The sequence below is a fragment of the Colius striatus genome, chromosome 2 (assembly GCF_028858725.1).
Source record: "Colius striatus isolate bColStr4 chromosome 2, bColStr4.1.hap1, whole genome shotgun sequence".
Lineage (NCBI taxonomy): Eukaryota > Metazoa > Chordata > Aves > Coliiformes > Coliidae > Colius > Colius striatus.
In genome coordinates this window covers 30004363-30031468 of record NC_084760.1, presented here as the reverse complement: position 1 = coordinate 30031468, position 27106 = coordinate 30004363, and the positions used below count along the sequence as shown (strand labels likewise).

Here is a 27106-nt window from a genome sequence, read left to right as displayed (position 1 = left end):
GGCAGCCCCTGGCGGCACCTGGCCGAGGTGGTGGGTCGAGGAAGGAAGGCGGAAAGCCTCTTGCTGCGGCTGTGCTCCTGGGCACCTTCACTCACTAGAATATGCTAGAAAAAAACCTGGAAAAAGCACGGTGGGGGAGGGGGATGGGGAAGCTAAGGCTCCCATCACACACAAAAGCTGTGGAAAGCTCAATTTCTGGTTGTCTAGTACACGAGGTCATGCTGCAGCCTGAAGACAGGACATCTAGCTTTTCTCTCCTATTTACCGTAAGACAGAATATATATATTTTTTTCTCATCAGATAATGATGGACATTGTGTCTTTCATAATGGCTGTCATCTGAACAGCACAAGGTATTTTCACTGTCTTCTCTCAGCTCAGACCACTCAAGCTTGTAAGAAATGCTTTTCATCACAAGGAGAATCACCACTGTTGTTCTCCGCTTTGGCCCAGCTGCTGCCCTTTGGCACCTTTCAATCACCCCCCTGTACTAAATACAGGTTGCATCCAGATCTCTTGTGAATGCAGTCACACATTCTGCTAGTAGGGTTCTGAGTTATATTTAAAGAACAAAAAAATTCCAAAATAAATTACAGGCAAACTTAAGAAAATAGAAACATTTATTTAAATATGCAATATACTAATGTAAAATACTTGAAACAAATTATTTTACAGTTTAATTTAAAACTTCATCAATTGTAATATTCAAATATATCAGCATCCTTCACACTGGCAAAAGAGGGCATCTTAAAGTGCATATTAAATGTCAATTTTACTCATTACCCAAGGTATAGTCATAATACTGCAACCTGATCTAGGTGAACCTGATTCTGCAGGAGGATTGGACTAGATGATCTCTAAATGTCCCTTCCAACCCCTACCATTCTATGATTCTATGATAATTTTTACTATTCTTACACTCTTTCTCTATGAATTTTACAAATATGAACAGCTGAATAATGCTTGTGAACTATGGCTACAGTACTACAAGATTACATATGAAAACACAAGCATATCTGTGTCACATTTCAATCTCAACTCTTCAGTGTCACAATGTGCACATAATTTTTAAGCCTGGGAGTAGCCCTGTTGAATTCAGTATTATTTTTCTAGTCTTATGCTCAAAGTTAGCCCCCAATGTGAACTGTGTTTATAGATTAAAAAAAAACCAAAACATAAACTTGGTAAATTAAGCTGTAGTAAAAAACGTATATATATTTTACACAAAAAATGAATTTTGTATATAAAATTACTAATAGCTGTTGTTTAACATTAATGTGTGTTAAACTGTGTTATGTCAAATTCTTAATTTCCAATGAATACATTGTAGATGATTGACACTTCCCTGGTAAAGAGTATCGCACAGAGCAGAAACTTTTTCTTAGTTATGTATGGTAGCAAGAGACAATGTAACATCCTTAATATTTTAAGAAGATAATAACTTAGAACCTTCTGATAAAAGCCAACTTTAATGACTTTATGTTATTTACTTGATTTTCACATTTTCAGCTCCGGTTTGTTTATCCTGCAGCATCCTCCGTAGGCACAGAGGATCTCTTGCAGCAAAAGAATAGCCATTTATGGAGTAAAATGCAAAGCAAAGAATGGCAGGATTTCTGGATCTGAATGGGAGTTTGTGTACCTCACATCTGTGTGTTGTGATACAGCTGGCATTTTCTGTAGAAGCAGCAATCCGGTAGATTTACTGGTACTAAATCTTTCCCCATGCTGAGACTGAGCCAGCTGCAAAAGGAAAATGCTTTTCTATGATGGGATGTAGATGCTGAGGAAGAGACAAGGTTTACCATTTGAGCAATGGGAATGCAGAGGAAGTCGAACCCCACAGTTACATAAATTTGCACTGCTCGTAGTTGCTGTTCAGGCAGAGCTCCAACTGAGGTCAATGAAGCAGCTGCCAAAAGACTGTGGGGTTAATGTGTGTGGGCCACATTTTAAATGTAACCTAGTAGTAATACAAGAAAAAAAAAAGCCTGAAATATAAGTGTCTAGGAAGTGTTGTGATTGCAAAATGCAAAACACAAAAGTGTACCTCTAACATACTATATTTACAGTTAGGATAGTAAAAATAGAAAGGAAAAGTATTATAAATGGAAACATTTTCACAGTGTATTCAGAGATGCACCTTCCTTTATTCAGAAGTAGCAGCTCCTACTTAAGTGCTTTTCCTTTCAACTTTGAAGATGCATTAGGTGAATGCAAAACACTTCTCTCAAAACCCCTTTAAAAAAATCAACTATCATTATTAAAAAAAAAAAAAAGAATTCTCCACATGGTACATTTATTGCATGCTGGCTCCCAACTGCTGCAAATATTTAAGCATGTGAGAGAGTCCAGGCACTAAGTTCAATGGCCAGGATGAACGAGCAGCACCAGCTCACATCTGCTTTGTGCGCCACTCATTCCGATGCTCTTCATACAGAGCTTTGCAGAGTGGAGGTGGGACTAGTTAAATTTGGAAAACTCAGTTGTAAAGCCATAACAGCTGCCAGAAAACCAAGAACAAGGGCAGCATATTAGGTCTTTGTTTTTCAGGGCTTTTTGACTTTTCTCCATTTTATGTTGATGCTGACAAAGATCAAAGACAGCTATCAAAAAGAACAGTTTCACTTAATACCTGCACATTTTTAACTAGCAAGTAAGAAAAATTACTAAGCTAAGCAACCTTTAAAAGAAGGTTACATCATATATGAAGTTTGTTGTTTATAATTCCATGGCTTAGCAAAACAAAAAGCATGTGAATAACATGGCATGCAACAGAAGACATATATTAGGTGTTCTTACTGAGTGTTAACTAACTTCAGATGGAATCTTCATCAGAACTGTATGGACAGGGAGATAAAACATTTTTAAAATAATAAATCAATATTTGCTGATAAAAGGAAAACTGAAGAAGCCATGAATAAAGTGCAAATATTGTTTTCATTATAAGTATTTGTTAGAACCAAGGCCATTGCCAATGGGAAATAATAATTTGCTTATCATTGGGCAAAATGCACTTTTAGGACAAATTTAGTATTCTTCATGACTAGAAATATGTTTTCACAGAAAATTACACACCACAGCATTTTTGCCAATATGATGTGTGTATCTGGAGAACAACAACAGACGCTTTTACGGTTAAGACTTAAAGAATGAAAATTTCCAATTTTCTCATTTCGATTTCCTTTTAAATGTATTATTACAGATAATGATTCCTAGATTCTGACTCTCTGTTATGCCTAAAAAAGGCAGGCTCTGTTTCCAGAGGACTTCCAGCTAGGCCCTCTTGTGCTTTAGTGAGGAATTGCAATCCATCTTTATGAACCAGGCAGAATATGTTACCTGATAAGTTTCAATTTATCCATCATTACAGCTGGTTGTAATGAATTAGAGATTTGGGTAGAGTTTGGTTTGTTTTCTGGCATGCACACTTATGTATTATCTTAAAGCAGTTTCCCATGTGACATTCTATTAATGGTTTGCCCTTAAATCCTTCATACAATGGACTAGAAAGTTGATTTCAGGGAATTATTTATATGAAATCTCCAAAGGTAACTGGTAATATTCGACTAAACACTAGATAAGAACATAATCCACATTTTAAAAACATTTAACACGTTCATATATATAGTTATACTGAACATCAATCTGTATAACATATCAAGTGTAGTTAAAAACATTAGATACATATAAACACACCCATTTTCTTTATGTAATGCAGCAGCCCCAACTCAGTATATTGAATTACCAGTCCAGTTTCATGTCTGCTTTACTCCACACGTACTTTCCTCCTCTTTTTAGGAACATCTTCTCATCAAATCCACTGAATTTTATAGCTGCTTCTACACCAACATCTAGGATAGACTTGGAAGGCTCTTTCCGTCCATTTCTACAGTTTAGAAAACGCATCTGGAACATCAATAAATGTTAGAAAGTCAGTTTGTGAAAGCTTCATTTTTCTATAGAATTAAACAAGTTGCACTGCACCTACAAAAGCCTGTCTAAGCATGAAGAATTTCATTGTAGTCTGTAGAAGGTTCAGAAGCTTATGGTTACATTCACTGACACATCTTAGCAGGAACAAAGCCATATCATAATCCTTGAAGATTAAATGTTTGCTCTTCAGTTATATGTAAATGAAGTTGGCCTTTTAAAACTTAAATTTCATGACAAGTTCTGTATTTGTTAACTAAAGAAAAACAGAAAAAGTGTCCTGCGAAGATACATGGCTATGCTTTAAGGTTCATGATGCAGTGATTATACATGCAACTTGATAGCAATTTCTCCATAGGTCATACTTATATTCAAGCTCTCAATATCTTTGATGGGAAGAAATTACGTCTGTTCTTTGTACTACATGGTAAAATTATTTTATAGAACGTGTAGTAAATTGAATTAGTTATCACTGTTGTATACAAACATATTAGCATGTAAATTACAAGTATTAAACAGAGACTTACATACTCATCCAGAATGAGGTATGAATCCTTCATCTGTAAAAGAGCAAAATAAAAAAACTAAATTAATATACAAACCAAAAATTAATTTTAGTGAAAAAACATGGTAAAAAACCCAATTACTCATTCAAAGCCTGATCCAAATCTTTGGAACAGGTGGTGCCTTACCACTACTTCAGTGATCTTGGATCAAATGTATAGAAATAAACGTCAGACTACTAGCATGATTTAATGCATAAGCAGTAATTCTTGTAATATGACCTCACAAGTGTCTAACTAAAATGTGGACATCCAATGGCATAAAGGTGGTTTAAGTAATATCCAAGTTTCCTGTTAACTTCTACACCAGTAGAACTTAATGTTTTGCATACAGGAATGATTATGTCATTTTCTGAACAAATGACAGGACCATTTAAGCTGGGTGTTTAATTATCAACCCAGCAACAAAAGGGTTCTGACAGCTCAAAAGATAATCTCCCATCTCAAAAAGCTCTCAGGCCTGCACCTGATAGGCCAATAGCTGAAATAAGACATGTTTGCTCAGCTAACTGTGCACGTCCTACGTGATCAAAAAATCTCTGGGCAGATGGAGCTTGCTGCTGTATAGTTGGTTAAAATCTATTTGACCACTTTGATGTCCATCTTTCACATAGGTTTAAGACAAATCAGAAGCAGTCTTCTAGAACAAAACCTACTAAGGTTTCCTACTATTCTTTTCTCTGTAGGATTTCTTACATGGAAAAAAAATGTAGTAACAATTTTCGGATCTCATCTAAACACCTTCTTTGATGAGTGCTCTCTCCTACCAAGTGCCTTAAAAGATAGACTGCACAGTCCCACTATTATGTCTTGAATAGTAAAGGCAACCCAGTTTGCTCACTTGAGCTCTCTATACACTGTAAATGAAGAGTCTTAGTCTGTGGAGAGGAAAAGGAACATGCAATGGGAGATTGAAGGCATCCCTGAAGTTGTTTCAACTTAATGTCTCCTCACTCAGTTAATAAATTTTCTTAACAGTGAATCTTCTAACTCTCCTCATAGGGTCTATAAGCATCTTACAAATTTTCCTAAACTGCACTGTTAGGTAATTAAGTTCTTTGCTGCAACTAACAGTAAGCTAGACGGTAGCTCATCAGGTTAACTGCTGTGCTCTGCAGTAGCACAAGAAGTCTCCTTGTGAATAAAGAGCCTGAAAGTGCAGTTCAAAGGAGTTCAGATAGACAATGTTAAAAATGGGACTTTATTATGGGAGAGAGTACCCAGTAAGATGTGTCAGGCATACCACAGTACTCAGTATGATGCTGACTGGGATAAGGTCTTAGTTCATGTAAGTTGATGACACTGTCACAGCATAATATGGTGAATCTCTATTAGGAAACTACACTTAAATCGTGTTTACACTAATATTCAAACTTTTCAGGATCTTGTGCTGTGATGGGGAAGAGCTATTCAGTTCTAAAAGGCTTAATTACTGTTTATAGTTCAACATTCAGCCGTGGAAAGCTCCATTTCTCCAGTTTCTGTACTGCTACTTTATACATCTGTCTCACCGAGAAGAGTGCCATATGATGCTGTGGGAGAGAACTGAACTGGGATCAATTAGTTTTTACTCTTCTATTAATAACGTTGTGCTCAATAAAAAGCCTTAAAGGAAATAAAAACCTTGGTTCCCACCATAACAAAACTAGTTGCTCGCAAAATTGTACTGTGTCTCCTCCAAGCAAATACTAACAAGGGAAAGTGTTAATTGTCATGAAAACTTCTAGTTCCTTTCTATTTTACCAACTTTATTTGAAAATAAAGTTGCAAAGGACAGTTTCAATTTTACCTTCTGATTAGATTCAGGTACCAAACAAGAGACAACTTTGTGTCGATCCAGGAATTTTTCAAAGTCTTCATCACTGATAACAAATTTTTCTGCTTGTCTCAGAGCATCCTCACCACTGTTCTCCCCTTCGATGATGAGGCACTGGAATACCTGAAGAGAGAAGGCATGTGGATAAGACCTAATGTTTTGACTTGCCTTAGGGATAAGAGACTGTCACCATGACAAAAACCTTCAGTAATGTCTCAGTAGTGATGTCTTTAATTTTTTTGTCAGTGGAGCCATGCTGACACAAATTGTGATACGTTAATAGTACACAAAGGGCACAGTACAGATTTATTTTTAGCAAATTAACATTACATAGTTCTAAATGTAATTATATAGTCATGGTTCCTGTTCTGGTTTCCACAGAAATCTTAACTGCTTCGGTCTTAATAAGAGCGGAGATAAGCAAAGCTCAAATAAACTTTTGATTGAACCTCAAATAGTATGCCTCCACTACAAGTGACAGTGAGTACTATATACAATGCAAACTATCAAGTCATCTTTATTCTTAAAGTTATTAACCCTACTGGTGAATGTAAGTTTAACTAGCTTCAGATGGTCACAGAAAAGATAGGTACAACTCCTCAGAAATAAAATGTAGTATCTTGTCTATTTAACAACCTTCTTATAAAGGCGAAGGCCTCACATATATTTGGAATAAACCTTGGGAGAAAAAACAGGTGTCTTTTCCATTGATATGGTCTGTAACCCCAGCAAGAAAGCAGTCCAGGAAGCTTTAGTAGGACCAAGATTTCACTTCCGTTTTTTTTCTGGGAAATTGTGTGTGTATACCAATTTCCACAAAGCAAATATGAGAAATTACTCAACAAGTTGCCCAATATTTATAAGCCACATTATCTCTAACAATTTTCAAACTGATAGGATAATATATTGAATACACTCATAGTAGAAAATATCTTAATATATGCACAGTAACTACTAATAGTCTAACAGACATTAATGTCTAATGTATAATTATATTGCTAATTTTACATTAACTATAATGTACAGTAACTTTTCCTATTTTCTTTACACCATGACACATTTCAAATGTTAAATTCTGTCTATCTCATTGTTAATATTGTAAAAAAATCTAGGTCTACATATACTGAAATAGTAATTTCCTGTAAATTTCACAACAAAAAATATTCTTGATGTATTTGGCTCCATTTAAGAGCCGAAAGCCAGAAGCTATCTCAACACCATGTAACACTGACAAGATGTCCATCAACACCAGCTCAAGCTGGTGCTGGAGACCTGACTGAGGTCCTTAGAGTTTCAAACACCACCAGGACTTCATTATTTTCTCTGAACCTGAAATCTATGATATACAATACCTTCTTACCTTCCAGCGCACGGGGTTGAGTGCCTTGATCTGCTCATTCATATCTTCCTCAACATTAAATCTGTTGATGACTGAATTTATTTTGAAAGCAACAGCATACTCTCGGCACCACTGTCTCAGTTTATGCAGATTTTCCACATGGTTTTTCTTTCCTTGACCACGGCCAATTAGAACATTGACATCCTCATCAAAGCTGTCACATGAAATTGCCAGAATGTCTAAATATTCACCTGAAAAAATAGTTTTAAAAATTGATTAATATTCAGTCACACTTCCTTGTGATCTGTTATGAAGTGCCATGTAAATACAGTTCTGTAGAGCCACTAAGTGAACCACAAAAGCTACAGCAGCAGCAGCAGCAAAACACATATTTTGTGTGTGTCTGCTATTTTATTATACTATTATACCAAAGAGGCCATAGTACAAGCTGACTACGTTCACAATGTATAATTAAAAATATTTCATAGGCACAGGGCCACCAAGATGATCAGGGGAATGGAACATCTTTCATATGAGGAAAGGCTGCAGGAACTGGGGCTCTTTAGTCTACAGAAAAGGAGGCTGAGGGGAGATTTTATTAACATTTACAAATATCTAAAGGGTGGGTGTCAGGAGGTTGGGATATCCCTTTCTTTCTGTAGTAGCTAGCAACAGGACAAGGGGCAATGGGATGAAGTTGGAACACAAAAAGTTCCACTTCAGTATAAGAAAAAACTATTTCAGTGTGAGGGTGACGGAGCCCTGGCACAGGCTGCCCAGAGGGGTTGTGGAGTCTCCTTCCTTGGAGGTCTTCAAGATCTACCTGGACATGTTCCTATGTGACCTGATCTAGGTGAACCTGCTTCTGCAGGGGTGTTGGACTAGATGATCTCTAAAGGTCCCTTCCAACCCCTACCATTCTATGATTCTATGATTTACACTTGGTTTGCATCTACTATAGATGAAACACTAATAAACCACCTCCCAGTTGCACCAAAACCTATCTTTGGGTGACACTGCCCCGAGGAGGCTCCCGCACCAGCCGGCACGTCTGTGTACAGGGGGTTTCCCTTACCGTACTTCTTGAACCACCGTTCCTTAATCAGGCTGCCATTGCTAACAATGCTGACACTCGGTAGTTTCAACTCCTGCTTGCAAAACTGGACCAGTTGGCCAACAAATTCGCCTCTGTCTTGAAGAAACGGTTCACCTCCCGAAAAATTTATTTTCTCCATTCCTAGAAAACAGACCAAAGACAGATGCTGCGAACCTCTGTCTGCTTACTGCCCGCGCCGTCCTCGCGCTGTCCGTGCCCGACAGCAGCCGTATGAACAGGGACACCCCGCGGCGTAAACTTTTTGGTCCTGCTGGGACTCACCTGCGTCCTTGAGCATCGCCAGCCCGCGCTTGGCCTCCTCCAGGGGCAGCACAAAGGAGGTCTTGGCCGTGTGGAAGCAGAAGCCGCACTTGTAGTTGCACTGGCGCGTGAAGTGGTAATTGACGCTGACAGGTGTCGGGTTCGCGCCGTCCCCGTCCCGCTCCGGGCCGGCGGGACTGAGAGCGGTGACCCGTCGCGGTGCGGGCAGGGGCGGGGAGAGGGACAGGGAGAGGGGTGCCAGGCTCCAGCACAGCGCGCACAGCCGCGCGCCCACCGCTGCCAGCACCGCCCGCGCCACCGACAGCCACAGCCGGACCAGCACGCCCAGATGCATGGTTCGGCTCGGCTCGGCTTGTCTCGGTTCGGCTCGGCTCGGCTTGTCTCGGTTCGGCTCGAGTCTACACGACTCGACTCGACTCGACTCGACTCGACTCGACTCGGCTCGGCTCGGCTCGGCTCGGCTCGGCTCGGCTCGGCTCGGCTTGCAAACTGCAGCGAAGCGCCCGGCGCTCTGCGCTTAAAAGCTGTGCGGCCACCTCCTTACCCCTCCCATTCCGTCCGCCGCCGCGGAGCAAAAGAAAAGCGCTCAGTTTCGTTTTCTTTTCTTGCTGAAGCGAAACTTGGCAGCAAGCCATGGGCGCTGGATCGCTGTTTACCTCCTCCTTCCCATGCCCTCACCCCTTCAGACCCGCTTCTCGGCCCTTCTGGGCCGTTAAGAAACCTGCTGGCAGCTCAGGGCTGGGAGCTGTCTTGCGCACCTCTGTATCTGAGCACTCCGTTTTCCTGAGGACCTCTTTTGATGTGCATGGGCTCAGTGGCTTCAGTTCTTCTGGTCAAAAACAGTGTGACTCATGAAGCACAGGAAAGCTGAGCTTGTGGATGAAGGAAAGGCTGTGGATGTGGTCTACCTGAACTTCAGTGAAGCCTTTGACACTGTGTCCCACAGCATCTCCCTGAAGAAACTGGCTACCCACGGCTTGGATGGACCTGCTCTGAGATGGGCAAAAAACTGGCTGATGGCTGGGCCCAGAGAGTGACAGTGAATGCAGTTAAATCCAATTGGTGGCCAGTCACCAGTAGTGTTCCCCAGAGCTCAGTGTTGGACCCAATTCTAATTAACGTTTTTATCAATGATCTAGATGAGAGGATTGAGCGCACCCTCAGTGAATTTGCAGATGACACCAAGTTGAGCCGGAGTGTTGATCTGCTTGAGGGCAGGAATGCTCTTCAGAGGGACCTAGACAGAGTGGATCGATGGGCTGAGGCCAATTGGATGAGGTTTAACAAGGCCAAGTGCCAGGTCCTGCACTTAGGCCACAACAACTCGATGCAACATCACAGGCTTGGGGATGTGTGGCTGGAAAGCTATCTGAAGGAAAAGGACCTGGAGGTGTTAATCAACAGCTGGCTGAACATGAGCCAGCAGTGTGCTCAGGTGACCAAGAAGGCTAATGGCATCCTGGCTTGTACTAGAACTAGTGTGACCAGCAGGACTAGGTAAGTGTCACAGAGACCTTGTTGCAGCTTCAGCGCTGAACTTATTGCCTAGTGCCTCATCTGGACAGGAAAATCAGTTTCAAAATGCTACATTTCCAAAATTGTTTAAAATCCTGGATGATTACCAATTTCTTTAAACATGAGACATTGTAAACATAAACAACTGATACACAAACACTCCAATAGCATGTTAGAAGAGTTATGCTAAATGAAGCAGTAAAAGCAGTAAATGAAAACATTATCTTTTTTAAACTGTTGTTTTTCTTTGAAAGAGAAGATATCTGTTTCAAAGAACAAAACATGCAGAAAACCTAACAATCTTACTCAAGATTATTACTCTTTCTCTATATCTTTAAGCTTTCTTAGGAAATAGCAATTATAAAAGCTTTCTCTATTATTTTTACCTCAACTAAATATGTTTTTAGGTGACACCTTCTGCATTACTGTTAAGCCCTACAAAGTAAATCCAGACTAGGACATGCTCCCTATAGATGTACAAGTCCTAGCAGCAACAAGAAAGACATTAATATTTTACATCCCGAACTGTTCTAGCTTACATGCTCTATAGTGAGACCTACAAGAAAACACTAGTATGCATGTTAATACACTAGCTTTGAAAATACAAGAAAAGGTGCATGTAAGAACTGTAATGAAATGTTCTGTCCTGGAGTCTTCAGAAATACATGATGTTCTCTGAAAGCAGTAGGGGGACTGATTCCTTCTTTTTCTTTCCTATAGAAGTCATCCTACAGTGGGATGATGGAGTCTCAATACTCAAAACGTTTCAGTTCTCCACCAAAAAGCTTTTCAGCACCCATTTTTCAAAAATGTTTGAATAATAGTATTATTAGTGGTGCATTGGATAATATACAGGTACACAACTAGGATGGAAGTATCCAACGGGACAATGCTCTTCTGCTTCTGAATAAAACAATGATATTTATATAAATAATGCATTTTTATTTAAATACATAAAGAGATTACATTCTCTAGTGTGACCAGTTGGCAGTTCTAATCAAACTGTATCTTGCTGGGGAAGGCAAATTACACGAACCAGTAACATAAATAATGTTCAAGGAGAAGCCATTATCATGTCATCTGTGAGGACCAGAAATGGCCCAAGGACCACCTGGCAAGTCATGCAATGACAGTTGTAGTTCTAGCATTTGATAAGTGAATTACTTCTTGTTCCACTCCCAGCTGGAAATCCTCTCTACCCCATTGCATCTGCAGCACCATAAATGTCATTCTGTCACGAACCTTGTACTTGCAGTGACTCATCCCTCCTCAGGATGTACAAATCCAAGGGGGGGGCACTAAAATTACCAAATAAAAGTTAAAACCCACATGCAATCAAATTATGAAACACACAATATAAATATGGACACAAATTCAGTACATTTGAAAGAGGTCAACCACAGGCCTGTTGTCACGTGTGTGTGATCTGCAGCTCAGGAATCATTTGAACAGATAACTCATGGAATCTGGGATACGATGTTGGATGAAGGATCCTTCTTGACCCTTTCCATTCTCTTCTCCAAACATCTGGCACTGGCCACTGGCATGGGTAGAAGATGAGAATCTCTCGGCCTGACCCTATACTAGCTTCTCTGTTCTTAAGATCTTATCCACAGACCTTTATCTTTGCTGGAGGGCCCTTTACTGGCAAAGTTTATTCTGCAGGAAAACATCTATATTCTATTTGTGTGTGTTTTACATACCTATGAATTTTATGGACTTTTATCTTCATTAGTTCCTGCCTTGTGTCTCAGACAGCTGTTTTATCTACATTGTAGGACTGTGCATTTAGATATAATTTTAAAATTATGGGTTGATTAACTTTTCAGGTTTTGTTTCCTCTTTTTCCACTTTTGCTGGATCAAAAAGTTTTTAAATGCTCATATGGCTTCTTGTTGCATCTCTATCTCTCACATATTTAGCACATTTGCTAGCACATTTTCTCTTCAACATAATTTCCTATTATGAAGAAGACAAAATGATAAAGGTCTTTGTGAAGAAACTGAAAAATACTTACCATAAGTTAACTTCAAAACAGATTAATACTTTCCACACTGATTTGAAACACAAAGACCTGTTTTGGATATAACAGGCAACTCTATTCCTATATTTTTTACCTGGACTGTTCATATACAATCTGATGGGAAAGACCTAAATTCTTGCAAGAAGATACTTTTAAGTAATTAGCCAGTAGGACAGACATCACAGACCAATTATAAATTATTTCATAATCATAAGTGAGGAAGAAAGCACCACCAACTCGATTCAGGAACACTTGTAAACAGGACTATATCGAGGTGGTGGGAGGGGAAAAGGGAAAATGAAAGTAAACTCTTCCCATTTATTCAGCAGGGAGGAGAAAGGCAACTGTGACATCAGGAAAACAGAAAAACAGGAGAACAGGGAGCCAGACAGGTCAGTGAGGGACACAGGTGGCTTTTCAAGAGCTTTTGAAGTGAAACTTGGCTGCAAGTCAGTATGACCTCACAAAATGAATGACCAGAAAAGTGGCATTTAAGCTTCAGTGTGGATAAAGGTAAGGCCATGTGGGAAAGAATAATCGAAACCTTGTATACCTGATGCTGAGCTCAGTAGTGACACATATGTCGGGAAAGGGTTCTCAGTCACTGTGTCTATCACTCTGAAATAAATGACTTTGTGAGAGGCAGTAGCAATAAAAAAGTCAACAAAAAGCTTAGCATCTTCCACAACGGTACTGAGAACAAGTCAGACAACATTATTTTGCTGCTCTGTGAGACTTTGGTAGGTGTAGTCATACCTTGAATAGTGGTACAGCTCAGGTCTACACATCATGGCAGGACCTTATAGCATTAAGAAAAGTTATCCCTACATCTAAATTGTCAAGGAAATGAAGCATCTGCCTTAAAAGAGACGGGAGCTCTCACTTCTCACATGATAAAGCTGAGTGAACTTTACAAAGCCATGAAGGTGATAAATAAGCCAAATATTGAACTGTTACTCACCAGAGTCAGTAAAATTATTGGAAGAATCTGTTGTTGAAACAAGTTGGATATGAGTTTAAAACTTATAAAAGTTAATTATTCTGATGCAACAGGTTGTGTATTGCTGGAATTTGAGACCATGGGGGTTTGTGGAGATAGACTATATGGCAGAGTCAAAAAGATTTTAGACAGATGTATGAGCAAGGATGCATAAATAAATAACAAAAAGAAAAGATGAGGATATGCTGTCTAATGTTCCTGATTTGATGGCTGTGGATACTTGGGGAGCACAAGAACTAGGATAAAGTACCACAGATAAGCCAGGCTTACACACAGCATGTCATTCTGGAGAAAATATTGGGAGAAAAAGGCCACTAGTCTAACTCAGTGGTGCATATTATTATGTTTTAAAAAATACTATCTATTGGCTTCTCGTGTAATGAACTTTTACCCTGTGTTTTCTGGCATCCATACCCAACTGCCATTGACACATGGTTGAATGAAGTGGAACGATACAGGAGTTCTCAGGTATGAAAAAGGGTATGTTTTGCCTTAAAAAAAAGCTAGTTTTTGTACCAGCTGCAGAGATAGTATTAAGAGCCTCCAAGGCTATATTCTCAGTTTCTGCTCTAGCCTGATCTTCCACCAACTTCCTTAGCATAGACATTTTCCAACTATCATAGCTAATCTCTACCTAAATAGTGCTGCCTACCAGCTGCTCACCTCTCCCTGCAAATAAGCTAAGAAAAAGATTCTTGTGCAGCATGTTTAAGCTGAGCAAGGGAAAACATCAAGTTTCTGAGGAATTTCTTGTAGAGTATACTGACTTGTAGGGTATATACATTCAGAATTATGCCAGAAGTTTAATTTTAGATATTGCTAAGTGGCAGTTTGGAAAGGAGAAATAGGGTTCTGCAGAGGTGCAGGTTCTCCTATATTTCAACTTACATCTTTTGAAAACTCAAAATCCACATTTTGAGCAACATTACTCATAGCAGCTGACATGAAACTAAATTAGCATTAAAGCTGTTTGCAGTGCTTCTGGCTCCTGCCCCTGAGCTGATGAAAGCTGAAATTGGCCATCACAAAGTTACAAAAACACTGCAGGCTTGTAAAATTCCTCTTTACTTCCAAAATTACATGAGTCTGTTGATCTTACTGAATGAAAGAACTTATAGGGCATTATATATTAGCTAGAAAATTCAAGTATAAATTTATAAGTCTTAGATATTTGAAATATTACTTTTGCAAAATTGCTAACCTTGTAAAACCCCAAGCCTTGTGGAACATTTTTTTTTAGGAACTTTTCTTAGGAACTGCTAACCACTATTGTTATCGAGCACTGACAGAACTATTGTTTAGAGCTGATAGAACAAGGCTGTTTTTGTCCTGTTCTGTGGTTTGAACAAACAACAAGGACCCCAAAGTGAAAAGTACACCATGAGGAAGACTTAGATCTTCATCCTTAATGACCCCAGAGGACCATTGGAGGAGGTGTGACGGAGGTGTAACCTGGGTGGACTAAGGCAAGATGACGGGTGGATGGGTGGAACTGATGATAATTCTTAGCTCTTAGAAGTGGTTAACATAACCCAACCTGTTTTTAAGAACTGTAATGACTATGCATGTTTATTGTCTGTATAAGGCAAAAACTTAATGGCTGGGGTGTGCATGTTTGGCAGAGAAATCCCCTGTGCACCCAGCACTGCAATAAAAAATACTTACTTAATAGTCACATTGGCTCTTGAGTCCTGACTGACATTTTCTCAGCATCAATTTGGCGACCCAGGTGGGATTCTCTCTGCTCAGCTGCAGGATCCAGTAAGGAACAACTCCCTAGGGGTGCCCCAGGATTTCTTGGAGGGCCTCCTCGCCCTGCTCGAATTGCTGTGGGAGTAGACAAGGACCATCACAGTGTTATCACGATATGCTTGATTTTTTTTTTTCCATATGAGTTCAGGTCCCACTGGGGATCAGTCACGGGAAGAAGGTCCCATAGATCATAGGGGACATCCTACATGAGACCCATAAGATGTAGAAGACATTCTATGAAAAACTTGGGTGTGATGCCCACCTGATTCTATATAATAACATCTGTAAGTCTGATTGGAGACTCTTGAGTAACCATATTAATTGAATTAATCATTATCTGTTTTGTCCTGCAATGGCTAACACTTAAAGGCAGGCTCCTGTTTGGTCTGTTTGATTCATGGTAGTTAATCTCAGTTTTGGCACACAGAAATGTGTGCTCCTGGTTGATTCACATTAGTGGATCTCGGGCCTGGGGAAAAACGTAATATGGTATAGACCCAGAATTTGTAATAAGGATTTCTGAACTTTTCTTACCTTTTTTTAAAAAAATGATTACTTTTTTTTAAATTATTTCTGGTTGCCAGTATATTTTTGAGAAGTGTGTTATTAAGTTTTGTTGCTTGTGTGTGTGTGATACTTGCAAGTAAGCACGAAGCGATTGCATAGTCCTGATCTGTGGTTCCGATATTCCACAGGGGTATGGCTTGAGATGGACAAAGCAATTGTGGATAAAAGAGTGATTCCAACTTGTGAGCATTGTTAATAGAAACATTATCTGATTAAGATCAATGATAACTAAAATTCCTTGGATGTGGATGGTATTAATAACCGTAAGAGGAGTGTTTATTGACATTGTTTGCTATGTTTTAAAACACTACTCGGGAATCCCCTGTACTATTTAAATGGAGTTGTCACATTGGCTATTGAGCCCTGACTGGCATTTTCTTGGTATCATTACTATCAAGGTACTGAGTAATAGAATAATAGGGTTAAGTTATTAATATGTCCTGACAGCTGGGTACTACTTGAGGATTGCAAACCCATTCAGTTTGGTTTATGACTTGGTTGGCTCTGTGGGCTGGTCTGAAGCAGCACAGTGTATTTAGTGTATTTATGCTTCTTTTTTTTTTTTTTTTTTTTTCCTCTTTTGTTTTCAGACTACCAGAAGTCAGCCACGGGAGTCTGTGGGAGTGTGATTTTGGTTTGTTTTTTGTTTTTTTTTCTTGTTTTGTTTTGTGCAGGGCGGGTCGGAGGGCAGCCCGGATCCCAAGACTAAAACTTTATTTTTCACTTTCGTTTCCAGTCCATCCATGCAGTCATTCCCCGCGGGAACGAAGCCTGTTCACTCTAGTGCCTCTAAAGCGGCGGGGAAAAAGCAGAAAACCCGCCTCTCTGGATTTGTGCTCCCGCCTGCCCAGCTCTTCCCAGTCACCGGCGCTCTACAGTTTCGTTTCCCGCTGCTCGTCCCGCTCGCGCCCGGCGATGCTGCGGCACTGTGCCCCGGTCCCCCCGCGCCCGCCGCGCCTGCCGGTCCCCCCGGGCCCGCCGGTCCCACCGCCCCTGTCCCGTGTGCTGCCGCCCGCCGCCGCCGACGTCCGCAGCCGCCTGCGGGAGGTGCGCGCTCGGGACGCGGGGCGGCCGCTGACGGCCCCACCGGGCAGTGGGAGCCGCAGCGCAGGAGGGCGGGAGGACGGGTGTGAAGGGTCTCATCTCTCTCTTTCCGCAGTGCGCAGCGCGGATCCCCGAAGCGGGAGCGGTACTCGACCTGCTGGAGAAGTGTCCCGAGCACCAGGAAAAGGGAAGCTTTCCCGTCGTGGTTTTTGAGGGGCTGGATGCCACAGGTAAGAAAGAGCAACGCGTGGCTGAAGAACCGCGGGTAAGAAATAGTTGGAAAGGGCAACTGCTATGCCTTTCGGACAGGCGAAAGGCTCAAAAACCTCAAAACCACTGCAACACAGTGACAAATTTGAAATAATTACTGATTATAAATAGCAGTCTGTCTTCTCTTACTTGTAAAAGATCAAAGAGGGGAGACATGATCACTCTCTACAGCTACCTGAAGGGAGGCTGTGATGAAGTGGGAAACAATGTCTTTCTTCCAAGTAACAAATAATAGGACAAGAGGAAATGGGCTCAAGTTGTGCCAGGGAAGGTTTAGACTGGACATTAAGAAGAAATTTTTAACTGAAAGGATTGAAAAGATACTGTCACAGACTGACCAGGAAAGTGATGGAGTCACTATCCCTGGAGATACTGGAAAGCCATGTAGCTGAGGTGCCGAGGGACGTGGTTTATTGGTGAACTTGGCAGTGTGAAGTTAGCAGTTGGACTTGATCTTAAGATCTTTTAAGGATCTTTTCCAACCAAAATTGTATGATTTGTTTAGTCTGGAGAAGAGGAGATTGAGGGGATATCTTATTAACATTTATATCTAAAGGGTGGGTGTCAGGAGGTTGGGACATCCCTTTTTTCTATAGTAGATAGTAACAGGACAAGGGGTAATGGGATGAAGCTGGAACACAAAAAGTTCCACTTCAGTATAAGAAAAAACTATTTCAGTGTGAGGGTGACGGAGCCCTGGCACAGGCTGCCCAGAGGGGTTGTGGAGTCTCCTTCCTTGGAGGTCTTCAAGACCCGCCTGGACATGTTCCTATGTGACCTGATCTAGGTGAACCTGCTTCTGCAGGGGGTTGGACTAGATGATCTCTAAAGGTCCCTTCCAACCCCTACCATTCTATGATTCTATGATTCTAAGCAGTTGATACTAATTTTCACTCAGTGGATTAATTCCTTATCTGTGTCAATGAAAGAATACAAAGAGTAGAGTGCTGGAAATGAAATTTCTTGGATAGATGATGAAACATACTTTTAGTGGAGAGTTGTCAAAGAGATGAACTAAGATACTGGTAGCAATTTCTCTCAGAGATAAGTATTGCCTTTGAATAACTTTGTTTTCTGACTTCTCAGTTAAAGAGAACTGAAAATTGTCTCTGAAAAGAAAATATTGGATGTCAGTGTGGCAATATCCACATGACTTGTGACCTAGAAAAAGTTGTAAATGGCTATATAGAGAAATTGTGATGCATTTAATTCCTTAAAGGGAGTAAAGAGGCAAAGCTGGTAAAAGGGAGGGGTAGAAGGCCCCAAGAGTAGGAAGCAGTGTAGTAATTCCTGCAACCAGACTCATAATCATTTGCCACTTCATGAAAACCTTATCACCAGATACTCAGGTTACATAGTCAAGGGTCAGAGTGCACACTCAAAGTGAGTAGATAGGAGCTATTTTAATTTTCTGAAACTCAGTTATATCTGATGTGTAATATAACAAGTGTTTTCTTCTGTAAATTAAATGCAGGCAAGACCACCATAACTCAGTCTGTTAAGGACACCCTGAATGGCATCCTGCTAAGGTCCCCACCAGACTGCATCAACCAGTGGAGGACAATATTTGATGATGAGCCAGCACCCATTAAAAGAGCATTTTATGCTGCGGGCAACTACATTCTTGCTTCAGAAATAGCAAAAGCATCCACTCAGGCACCTGTGATCATAGACAGGTCTGTATATTTAAGAAGTCATCTTATATCAGTTCCATCATACAGTTGTTCAGTGTCACAAGAAGAAGTTATCAATAACTGGCTCTGAGTTTCTTAATTTTTCTTCTTTTTTTTGTGTATTAATTTGCAGACGGGTACAAAAATCTTCTGAAGAGTAATGATAGTAGTAGGATGGGTGACTCTCAGTTGGCTTTAGGACACATGGAAAGTGTTACATCTTCAGTCAGGAATGGTGGAGGCATGGGCTATGCAGCCTGAGCTGCACCAGGACTCTGTGGCAATGAAGGCTGCTGATCATGACTATTTCTCAGATGCATCTGAGGTGCAGGTGGATTAGAATGACTGAGTTTTAGATACTCTTACTCTGAGGATGTAAAGCCAGAAACATATTTTCCACTTTTTTTTTTTTTTTTTTTTTGGTGTAATTTCTTCTTTTCACTGTGTAGGCAGCTTTCAGTATTACTTTTAGTAAAGAAAGTTGAGATCCACTTTGAACCCCCTGGCTTGTTTCAGTAGATGTACTGTAATCCCCCCACACTCCTCAACACACATACCCAGCAGTTTGTGTGTGTGAGGGCTGTTTTTAACCAGCCGTTAAAATACGTAAAATAGAGTGCCTCATAGTGGTGGGAACAGTAAATGCAAGTGAAATGCACAGTCGTTATGAAAGCCTGTCTTCATTCACGTGTGCTTGAAGACTACAAGTTCTCTGCCAAATCTGTTGCATGAAGTAGGATGGGAATGACAAAAAATACTTAAGAGTATATGTTTTTGACATATAATGTAAATCTACTTTTGACCTCTCATTATGTGAGAAGATTTTCTTTTTATAAGAGTATCTGAAACACTCTTTGCAAAATGTGTAGCACCTGCCATATGTTTTAATTAAGAATTTGCAGTATTTTTGAATATTGTAGTGAGTATTATGAGAGATAGTGGATGGCACAGAACTGTTCTTTACTCTTCCCCTCAAAATCACAGTGTCACCTATGTCATCTTTATTGCATGTCATTACAATGACACCCGTCTCCTATATTACTGAAGCATTAGTGTTGGTTTTAAAATTTCTCTCTCCATTTTGTATTTTCCTGACAGATACTGGCACAGCACAGCTGCTTACACAATTGCCACTGAGGTAAATGGAAATGTCCAGGATCTTCCACCAGCTCATGATGAGGTGTACCAGTGGCCTGAGGATCTGCTTAAACCTGATCTTGTTCTTCTCCTGACTGTTGACCCTGAGGAACGAGTCCAGAGGCTTCAGCGTCGGGGGCTGGAGAAGACAAAGGAAGAAGCTGAGCTGGAAGCTAACAACTTGTTTCGACAACGGTAAGCTTTAATGAGGAATAAGAAGATGCAGACAATCTTGGCTATTGTGGGATCAGTAGCAAATCTCCCATTCACATTACTGGGGCAAAGGTTTCTTATGTCTTTCTTAAGTTTTTAGGCTGGGTTTTTTTGGAAAGGATTCATGTCTGACAAGGAGGGTAAATTCTGTCACTTCTGATTTAAAGTGTTTGAAAGCTGCAGGTGAAGAACTTCTGCAAAGACGTGGTGCAGAACCTGTGGATACTCTATGGGGAAATACTGGAAGCTAAACGAGATAGTCCAGAGGATCTCAATTGGTACTTAGATACATTTCCTTAAGTAACAAAATTGCACCCTTATCCAACGTCAGCATGTGTTGAATTACTGTCTTGGCTCTGCCAAATGTATTGATTAGATATCATTGTCTACCGTGGAAACCTAGTGCACACATCATTCAGTATAGACACCTGAATGTCCGTGTCCATATCTACAAATTGCAAAGCTGAAATATACCTCTAGCTTTTTAACATTTTTGATGGTGAAATACTTAAAAAACATCTGTTGCTTAATTCTGACAGAAACTGTGCTGACATATGGTTCATATAGTGGCAGCTGCAGAGGAATGGGTGACCTAGGGAACATGCTGCCATTTAAGAATCTTTCATACTCTAATTCTCTTTCTTCTTACTCCTGTCAGAAAGTTTTTGGTTATTTCTACTTGTTAATTATGTCAACTTGGATGTGAGAATGTCCAGGATCTTGCTTGATTTATCTTATAACTGAATATTTGATGTTGTTAATTGTGGAAACAGAGAAAATGATATTCACATCCTCACAGGCTAAATGTGTGAGAGTTCTGCATCATGAGAAGGCTTTAATCTGAGGAGATTTTCATCCTGTATTTCATCCTGGTATACATCCGGTTAGCAAAGCTGATCAGAAGAAAGGGCTGAATGATGTATTGGCTCTGTAATCCAGTGACTCAAAGCTGAGATCAGTAGTGAGCACACCTACGCAATGCCATGCCATATAGTTCAGAGACACCTTAGCAAGCTCTGAATAAATTCAGGTATTACAAGCAGACTGTCCAGTATCCTGCTATATCAGACCATATTCAGTGCTAAGCTGTAAAGAAAGAAATGCTTCAATGCCATGTGAATACAGATAGACGAGTTTCGAGGTTCACATTGTGATAGCTCCTAATGGTTTATTGCTCTTTGCAGTAGATTTCAGTCTTGTCTTCGTATTAGGGTTTTTTTTCCTTTGTCTCTGCAGTGCGAACACTTTATTTTGAGACATGACTAATACCATTTCACATCCCTACAATTTGAAGTTTCATTGCTTTTGTGTTTTCAAACAGAGTTGAAGAGTCATACAGAAGGATGGTGAATCCTGCATGCCAAGAGGTTGATGCCAGCCCCTCCAAGGAAGAGGTCCTCAAGGCTGTGTTACAGTTAATTAAGAAACACTGTGCTTTGTGAAAGGACTTTCATGTAATAGCACTGAAAATATACTGTCTAGTACACTTAAAGATACTTTTTATTGCCTTTCTCATTTTGGTACCTGAAAATACATTGTGCTGTGTTTCTTTTAACAGAAGATTTTTCTCTTTCTTCTGCCAAATGTGATCTGTGGAGATTATCTCTTTCACCATTGCCTACTGTGCTTTTCTGTATAAGGCAAAATACTACTTATATGTTATTCATAATTCTTAGTAATGCTGCAAACATGCTACTACAATCATGTGGGAAGTACCTCAGAGTACTCTCTTACACTGTGACATTTCAAGACACTATCATGTTGCATTTTTTTCACCTGGAGAACCTGCTTCGACATCCATTGTATATCAGAATTCACTGAACTGTGGCAGGAGCATTAGGTGTCCAAGGAGAGACTGAAATCTCATCCAGCAGTGAAACCGTAAGATGATTGTAACATTTAGGAACAGACAATCCAGTGGCCCAGTGTGGTTTACTGGAATAGAGGATGAGCAGCTGCTGCTGTGAGTGTCCTGGAAAAATGTGTCCTAAGTAAGGGCCAGTAAGTTTCTAGGCCTCTAAGTAATAAAGTCCAAGTCTGTCAACATGTGCAACTGAAATATCAGTTAATTTCAGAGGGAAATAGGAGAATGCTGGCATATTAGAAAGAGAAACCTAAGAAGACCTTAAAATTATACACATTTTATAAATAATTGCTAAACTATTTTTCTACAACATATTTTCTCTAACCTATTAATATTTGTTAATGTAAGTTTGTGTTCGAGACAATACAAAATGAAAAACCACAGAGAACCTGAGCGGTGGGAATGATTGTACTTTTTTGTTTCAGCTTTTCTTTCTTGCATGTTTTTTTGCATATGTAAGCCCAGCTGTCAAGAAAGCACCACACAGCTGCTCAACCTCCCTACCCTACATTGGGATGGGGAGGAGAAAAAATAACTGAGGACCTTAGGTATGGAGGCAAGAACAGGGAGGTTGTGATTATGGGCAAAACAGACCTGACTTGGGAAAAAAAAAATCTAATCCACTGCCAATCAAAACCAAAGTAGAATGATGAGAAATAAAACCAGATGTTAAAATGAACCTCCCCTCTCCCTTCCTCTAGGCTTAGCTCTGCTTCTGATTTCTGTACCACCTCCACCCCAGCAGTGCAGGATGCAGAGAATGAGGATTGTGGTCAGTTTGGCATGGATTGTCTCTGCCAATTCTTAGTCCTCAGGGCAGGACTCCTCACGTTCCTCCACTGCTTCAGTGTAAGGTTCCCCCAACAGAATACAGTTCTTAACAAACTCTTCCAACATGAGTCCTCCGCATGGGCTGCAGCTCCTCACAAACTATTCCAGTGTGGAGTCTCTTCCACAGACTGCAGTCCTTTAGAAACTGACTGCTCTATCACAGGCTTCCCACAGAGTCACAGCCCCTCTGGAGAGAGTCAGTCTCTCTACTGTGGAGTTCTCCAAAAGCTGCTGATAGATCTCAACTCCACCATTGCTCTCCATGGGTTGCAGGGGCACAGCCCGTCTCACCACAGGATGCAGAGGGAACTCTACTCTGGTACACCTCCTCCTCTCCTTGACTGACCGTGCATGGTGGCTACATGATTGTTTCCTCTCAACCACTTCCTCTTCTGATACAGATTTCTCTTCTTCAATGGTGATCGCAGAGGCGCTTGATTGGCTTGGCCTTAGTCAGAGATGGATCTGACTTGGAGCTGGGGAAATTTCAAGCAAATTCTTAACAGGGGTCACCACTGTAACCACCATGACGATGAAGGGAGTGGAGCATCTCCCTAATGATGAAAGGCTGAGGGAGCTGGGGCTCTTTAGCTTGGAGGAGACTGAGGCGATCTCATTAATGTTTACAAATACGTCCAGGGAGGGTGTCAGGAAGATGGAGCCAGGCTCTTTTCAGTGATATCCAATGACAGGACAAGGGCAATGGGTACAAGCTGGAACATAAGAGGTTCCAGAGAAATACAAGGAAGAATTTCTTCACTGTGAGTTTGAAGGAGCACTGGAATAGGCTGCCCAGATGCATTGTGGAGTCTCCTTCTCTGGAGACATTCAAAACCCACCTGGACAAGTTCCTGTGTGACCTACTCTAGGTGGTCCTGCTCTGGCAGGGGAATTGGACTAGATGATCTTTTGAGGTCCCTTCCAACCCTTAAGATTCTGTGATTCTGTGATCTTGCAAAGAACCTGATACTACAGAGCATCTAGGGTGTTAAACCAGTAAAGGACACACTTAGAAACACAATTTCAAGTTTCTTAATAGTTCTGTTTAAGTCAGTGAATCCAGCTCTTACTGAACTCTTACTGAATGGTATTTTTAATGTTTAATTGTTTCTCAAAGCATGAAACAATACTTTAATTGATCCAAATTAAGCTTCCTGCAGTTTTTACTTATTCAAAAAAGTCTCCCAAGAGTTTTAGATGACAGAATTTTCCATTTTTTTTAATCAACTTAAAAAATTATTTAATTTCCTTTTAATTTAATTTTATTTTAATAATTTTGTATTTTATTTTCTGGAATTCATCATAGTATTTCAATCCCCTTTGTTTCTTCTTAATCTCACACTCCTCCTTGTTATTTTTGGTCTAGAGGGGAATAGATATTTAAATAAAATGGCATTCAGTTGCCTAAACATAGACATCCACAGCCAGTTAATCTCCCTAAGGTATCTGAGATGTCTGTGTGGGACTGCCAGATATGACATGAGACATTTGGTTGAGCTGTTGATCTGCAGAGCAGCAGCTGGAGGCCTGCAGGGATAACATATGGTGCCTAAAACGTCGCTATTCACCCATTTAAACAGTGAGAGGGTTAGAAAGCAGCAGTACAGCTTCTTTGGGCTGTGCCTGTGTTAGCAGGTGGCCTGGAATAAGTAGGGCAGATCTGTAGCACAGAGGGCCTGGCTCAGAGGACTCAGTGTGTGCCCTCCCTGTGTTTCAGAGATTTATTTCAGACCAGCTCTAACCTGCTCAGATCGACTGGACTTATGTTCCTGGCCTGTTGTGCAGGAAGAATACTCCTACACTAGATCTTTTGGCTTAGCTTTGTGTAGATGGAGTCCAGCCCACAGGTGCCAGGACTGTTCCATGACATGAAGCCAAGTGTGGTGAGGAGGGGTGATCAGGAAGAACATTTTAAAAGTGTGTTCCTGATCTAAGCTGAAAGGCTAATGTGGATGTATTATGTAGATGTGATGTAGAAGCAACATATATCTCTTGGAAAAGTTTCCTTGGAGCCAAAACTTTGTATTTGGCTTCCTCAGTGCCCTGACTGAGGACTAACTTGGAATATGCTACAACTTCTTTTGGTCCATCTTCCCAGCATTCCTGCAGAGGGTAACCACAGGTCAGGAGCAGGAAAGAGTGGATTTTGGTGCATGTGTGGCCCTGTCCTGCCATAACATGAAATGTAGCTACGGTGTTTGCCCAGTGTTGGGAGTAGCAAGTGCTGTTGTCAGCCTGAGAGGTGAAGAAACCATTTGTAAGCAAACATGAAACTTCAGCAATGAAATCTGAGGCTGATGTTCACCCATTCTCCCCCTAAAAAAAAAAACTTTGCAAGACAAAGACTGTTTCCCCAAAGTCAGATGCTAGGAAGTGATGTGCAGACCCTTTCAGAAGTTGAGAAATACTCATCTCTGTCACAGATACAGTTTCATAGTCATGATTTTTACCATTATTTTCTGTAGAGATTACAAGCAGCTTTATATTTGAACTGATACTTTCTCAAGTAGAATTTCACTGTGCTGAGTACCTGAAACTAATACATGACAGGTAGAGAGGCCAGCTCTTCACTAGGTTTTATTTACTGTTCTGCACTTTGTATCTTTTCCCTGTGACATTCCTGTCTTCTAGAAATTTACCTGAAAATGTGCATGCTGCCTCCACTATCAATTCCTCACAGTTTCAGAGGCAGGAGAGTCAGAGCACTCCGTGGGACTTTAATGGAAGGAAAAATGTCTCTCTTCAAGCTCAGGACAAAGGCCCAAAGAGGTTTTCTTTAATTTTCTTTTTTCTTTCCTCATTTTTTTTAAAATAAAAACCAAAAAGAGAGGGAGAAGTGAATAACGGATAGTTGTCTTTTAAAATCCAGTAGCTTTCTCAGTCCCAGTTCCCCTGTTTTCTTGGTTTGAATATTTGAAGAAACATATAAGACAGAATTGTTGCTGTAAGAGGCTGCAGACTTTGATCTTTTAAATGGAAAGCTATGTTCAATAAAATTAAATCGACTCTTTTGTAAAGACAAAGATCATCACCCCCTGGCTTAATTTAACTAAACAGATGTAGGGTTTATGTAAATATGCAGTCATTGTAATGTGAAACAAAAGCTTGAATGCCCTGCTATTAGTGTAAAAATGCATTCTGTGTTACCAGCTGGTCAGTCATGACCTTTTATTCAACCACAGTGACAGTACATGTCTTGTACTCCAAAGCAGAGAAAATATAACAAAAAAAAACTATGTCCACAAACTCATTGCTTATGAAAAGAGCCACATAGATAAAGCCCCATTTTAAGCACGTGACAGGTACAGAATGAGCTCCAATGGGATAATTTGCTTTCTTTCTGTTGCTCTCCCCCTCCCTGGGGCCAGGTGTAAAGGTGACAGGTCAGTGCAATCTGTATTTGCTTGGGCTTTCAGTTTTCTTTCATGAAAGATGCTGTAATCTAGCAGCCACATCTTTTCTTGAGCGGGTGGAAGATACAACTTCTACAGAGGATCTACGTCATCTCTCACAGCTGTAAGTCTCCTGGACGATTGACTCTGAAGCTTTTGTTGGTGATGCTCATGTCCTTGTACAGGATCATTTCCAAATAACTCTCTCAAGTCAACCTCTTCCTCATCCACCCAGGGCAAGTCCTCTGCTGTCCAGGCCATCCTATTATCCTTGCTGGACTGGGCTTCCCAAGGGCCAGCCTTGGCAGTAAAGACCGAAGCAAAGGCGGCATTCAGTAGTGGCATTCAGTAGTTCAGCCTTCTTTTCATCCTCCGTCACCAGGGCACCCTCTATGTTCAGCAGCGGACTCACATTCTCCCTAATCTTCCTTTTGCTACTGACGTACCTGAAAAAACCCTTCTTGTTTTCCTTTACTTTCCTGGCCAGGTTTAATTCTAAAAGGGCTTTAGCATTCCTGGTGGCACCCCTATATGCTCTGGCAATGTTCCTGTACTCTTCCCAAGAAACTAGGCCCTTTTGCACCTTTCATAGATGGCCACTTTCTGAGTTGTCTTAGCAGCTCTTTGTGAATACATGGAGGCCTCCTGCCTCCTTTTCCTACTTTTCTACATGTGGGGACACACTTGGAGAAAGTGGCACATGAAGATTGACCAGCTTTCTTGGCCAATAGTTCATGTATTATTTTTCTGTAGATGTATTGTCCAAATTATATGGATTTTGCTTTGCTTTTCTGTTT

General features: G+C 40.6%; 2 protein-coding genes across 2 annotated transcripts; one reads left to right on the top strand and one right to left on the bottom strand.

Annotated features, from left to right (window-relative positions):
* Positions 1–1188: 1188 nt before the first annotated feature.
* On the bottom strand, positions 1189–9539 carry RSAD2 (radical S-adenosyl methionine domain containing 2). Its single transcript, XM_010204514.2, has 6 exons — positions 9029–9539; positions 8726–8887; positions 7672–7901; positions 6285–6434; positions 4460–4492; positions 1189–3908 (listed from the first exon to the last, which is right to left on the bottom strand). Exons 1-6 carry the CDS (start codon positions 9360–9362, stop codon positions 3744–3746), a joined length of 1074 nt encoding a protein of 357 aa, XP_010202816.2. The 5' UTR covers positions 9363–9539; the 3' UTR covers positions 1189–3743.
* A 3556-nt stretch (positions 9540–13095) lies between these two features.
* Positions 13096–22479, top strand: CMPK2 (cytidine/uridine monophosphate kinase 2). Its single transcript, XM_061991045.1, has 7 exons — positions 13096–14034; positions 16476–16519; positions 16622–16932; positions 17045–17159; positions 18674–18875; positions 19971–20204; positions 21544–22479. The coding sequence occupies exons 1-7, from the start codon at positions 14006–14008 to the stop codon at positions 21662–21664; spliced, it is 1056 nt and encodes a 351-aa protein (XP_061847029.1). The 5' UTR covers positions 13096–14005; the 3' UTR covers positions 21665–22479.
* The last annotated feature ends 4627 nt before the right edge of the window (positions 22480–27106 follow it).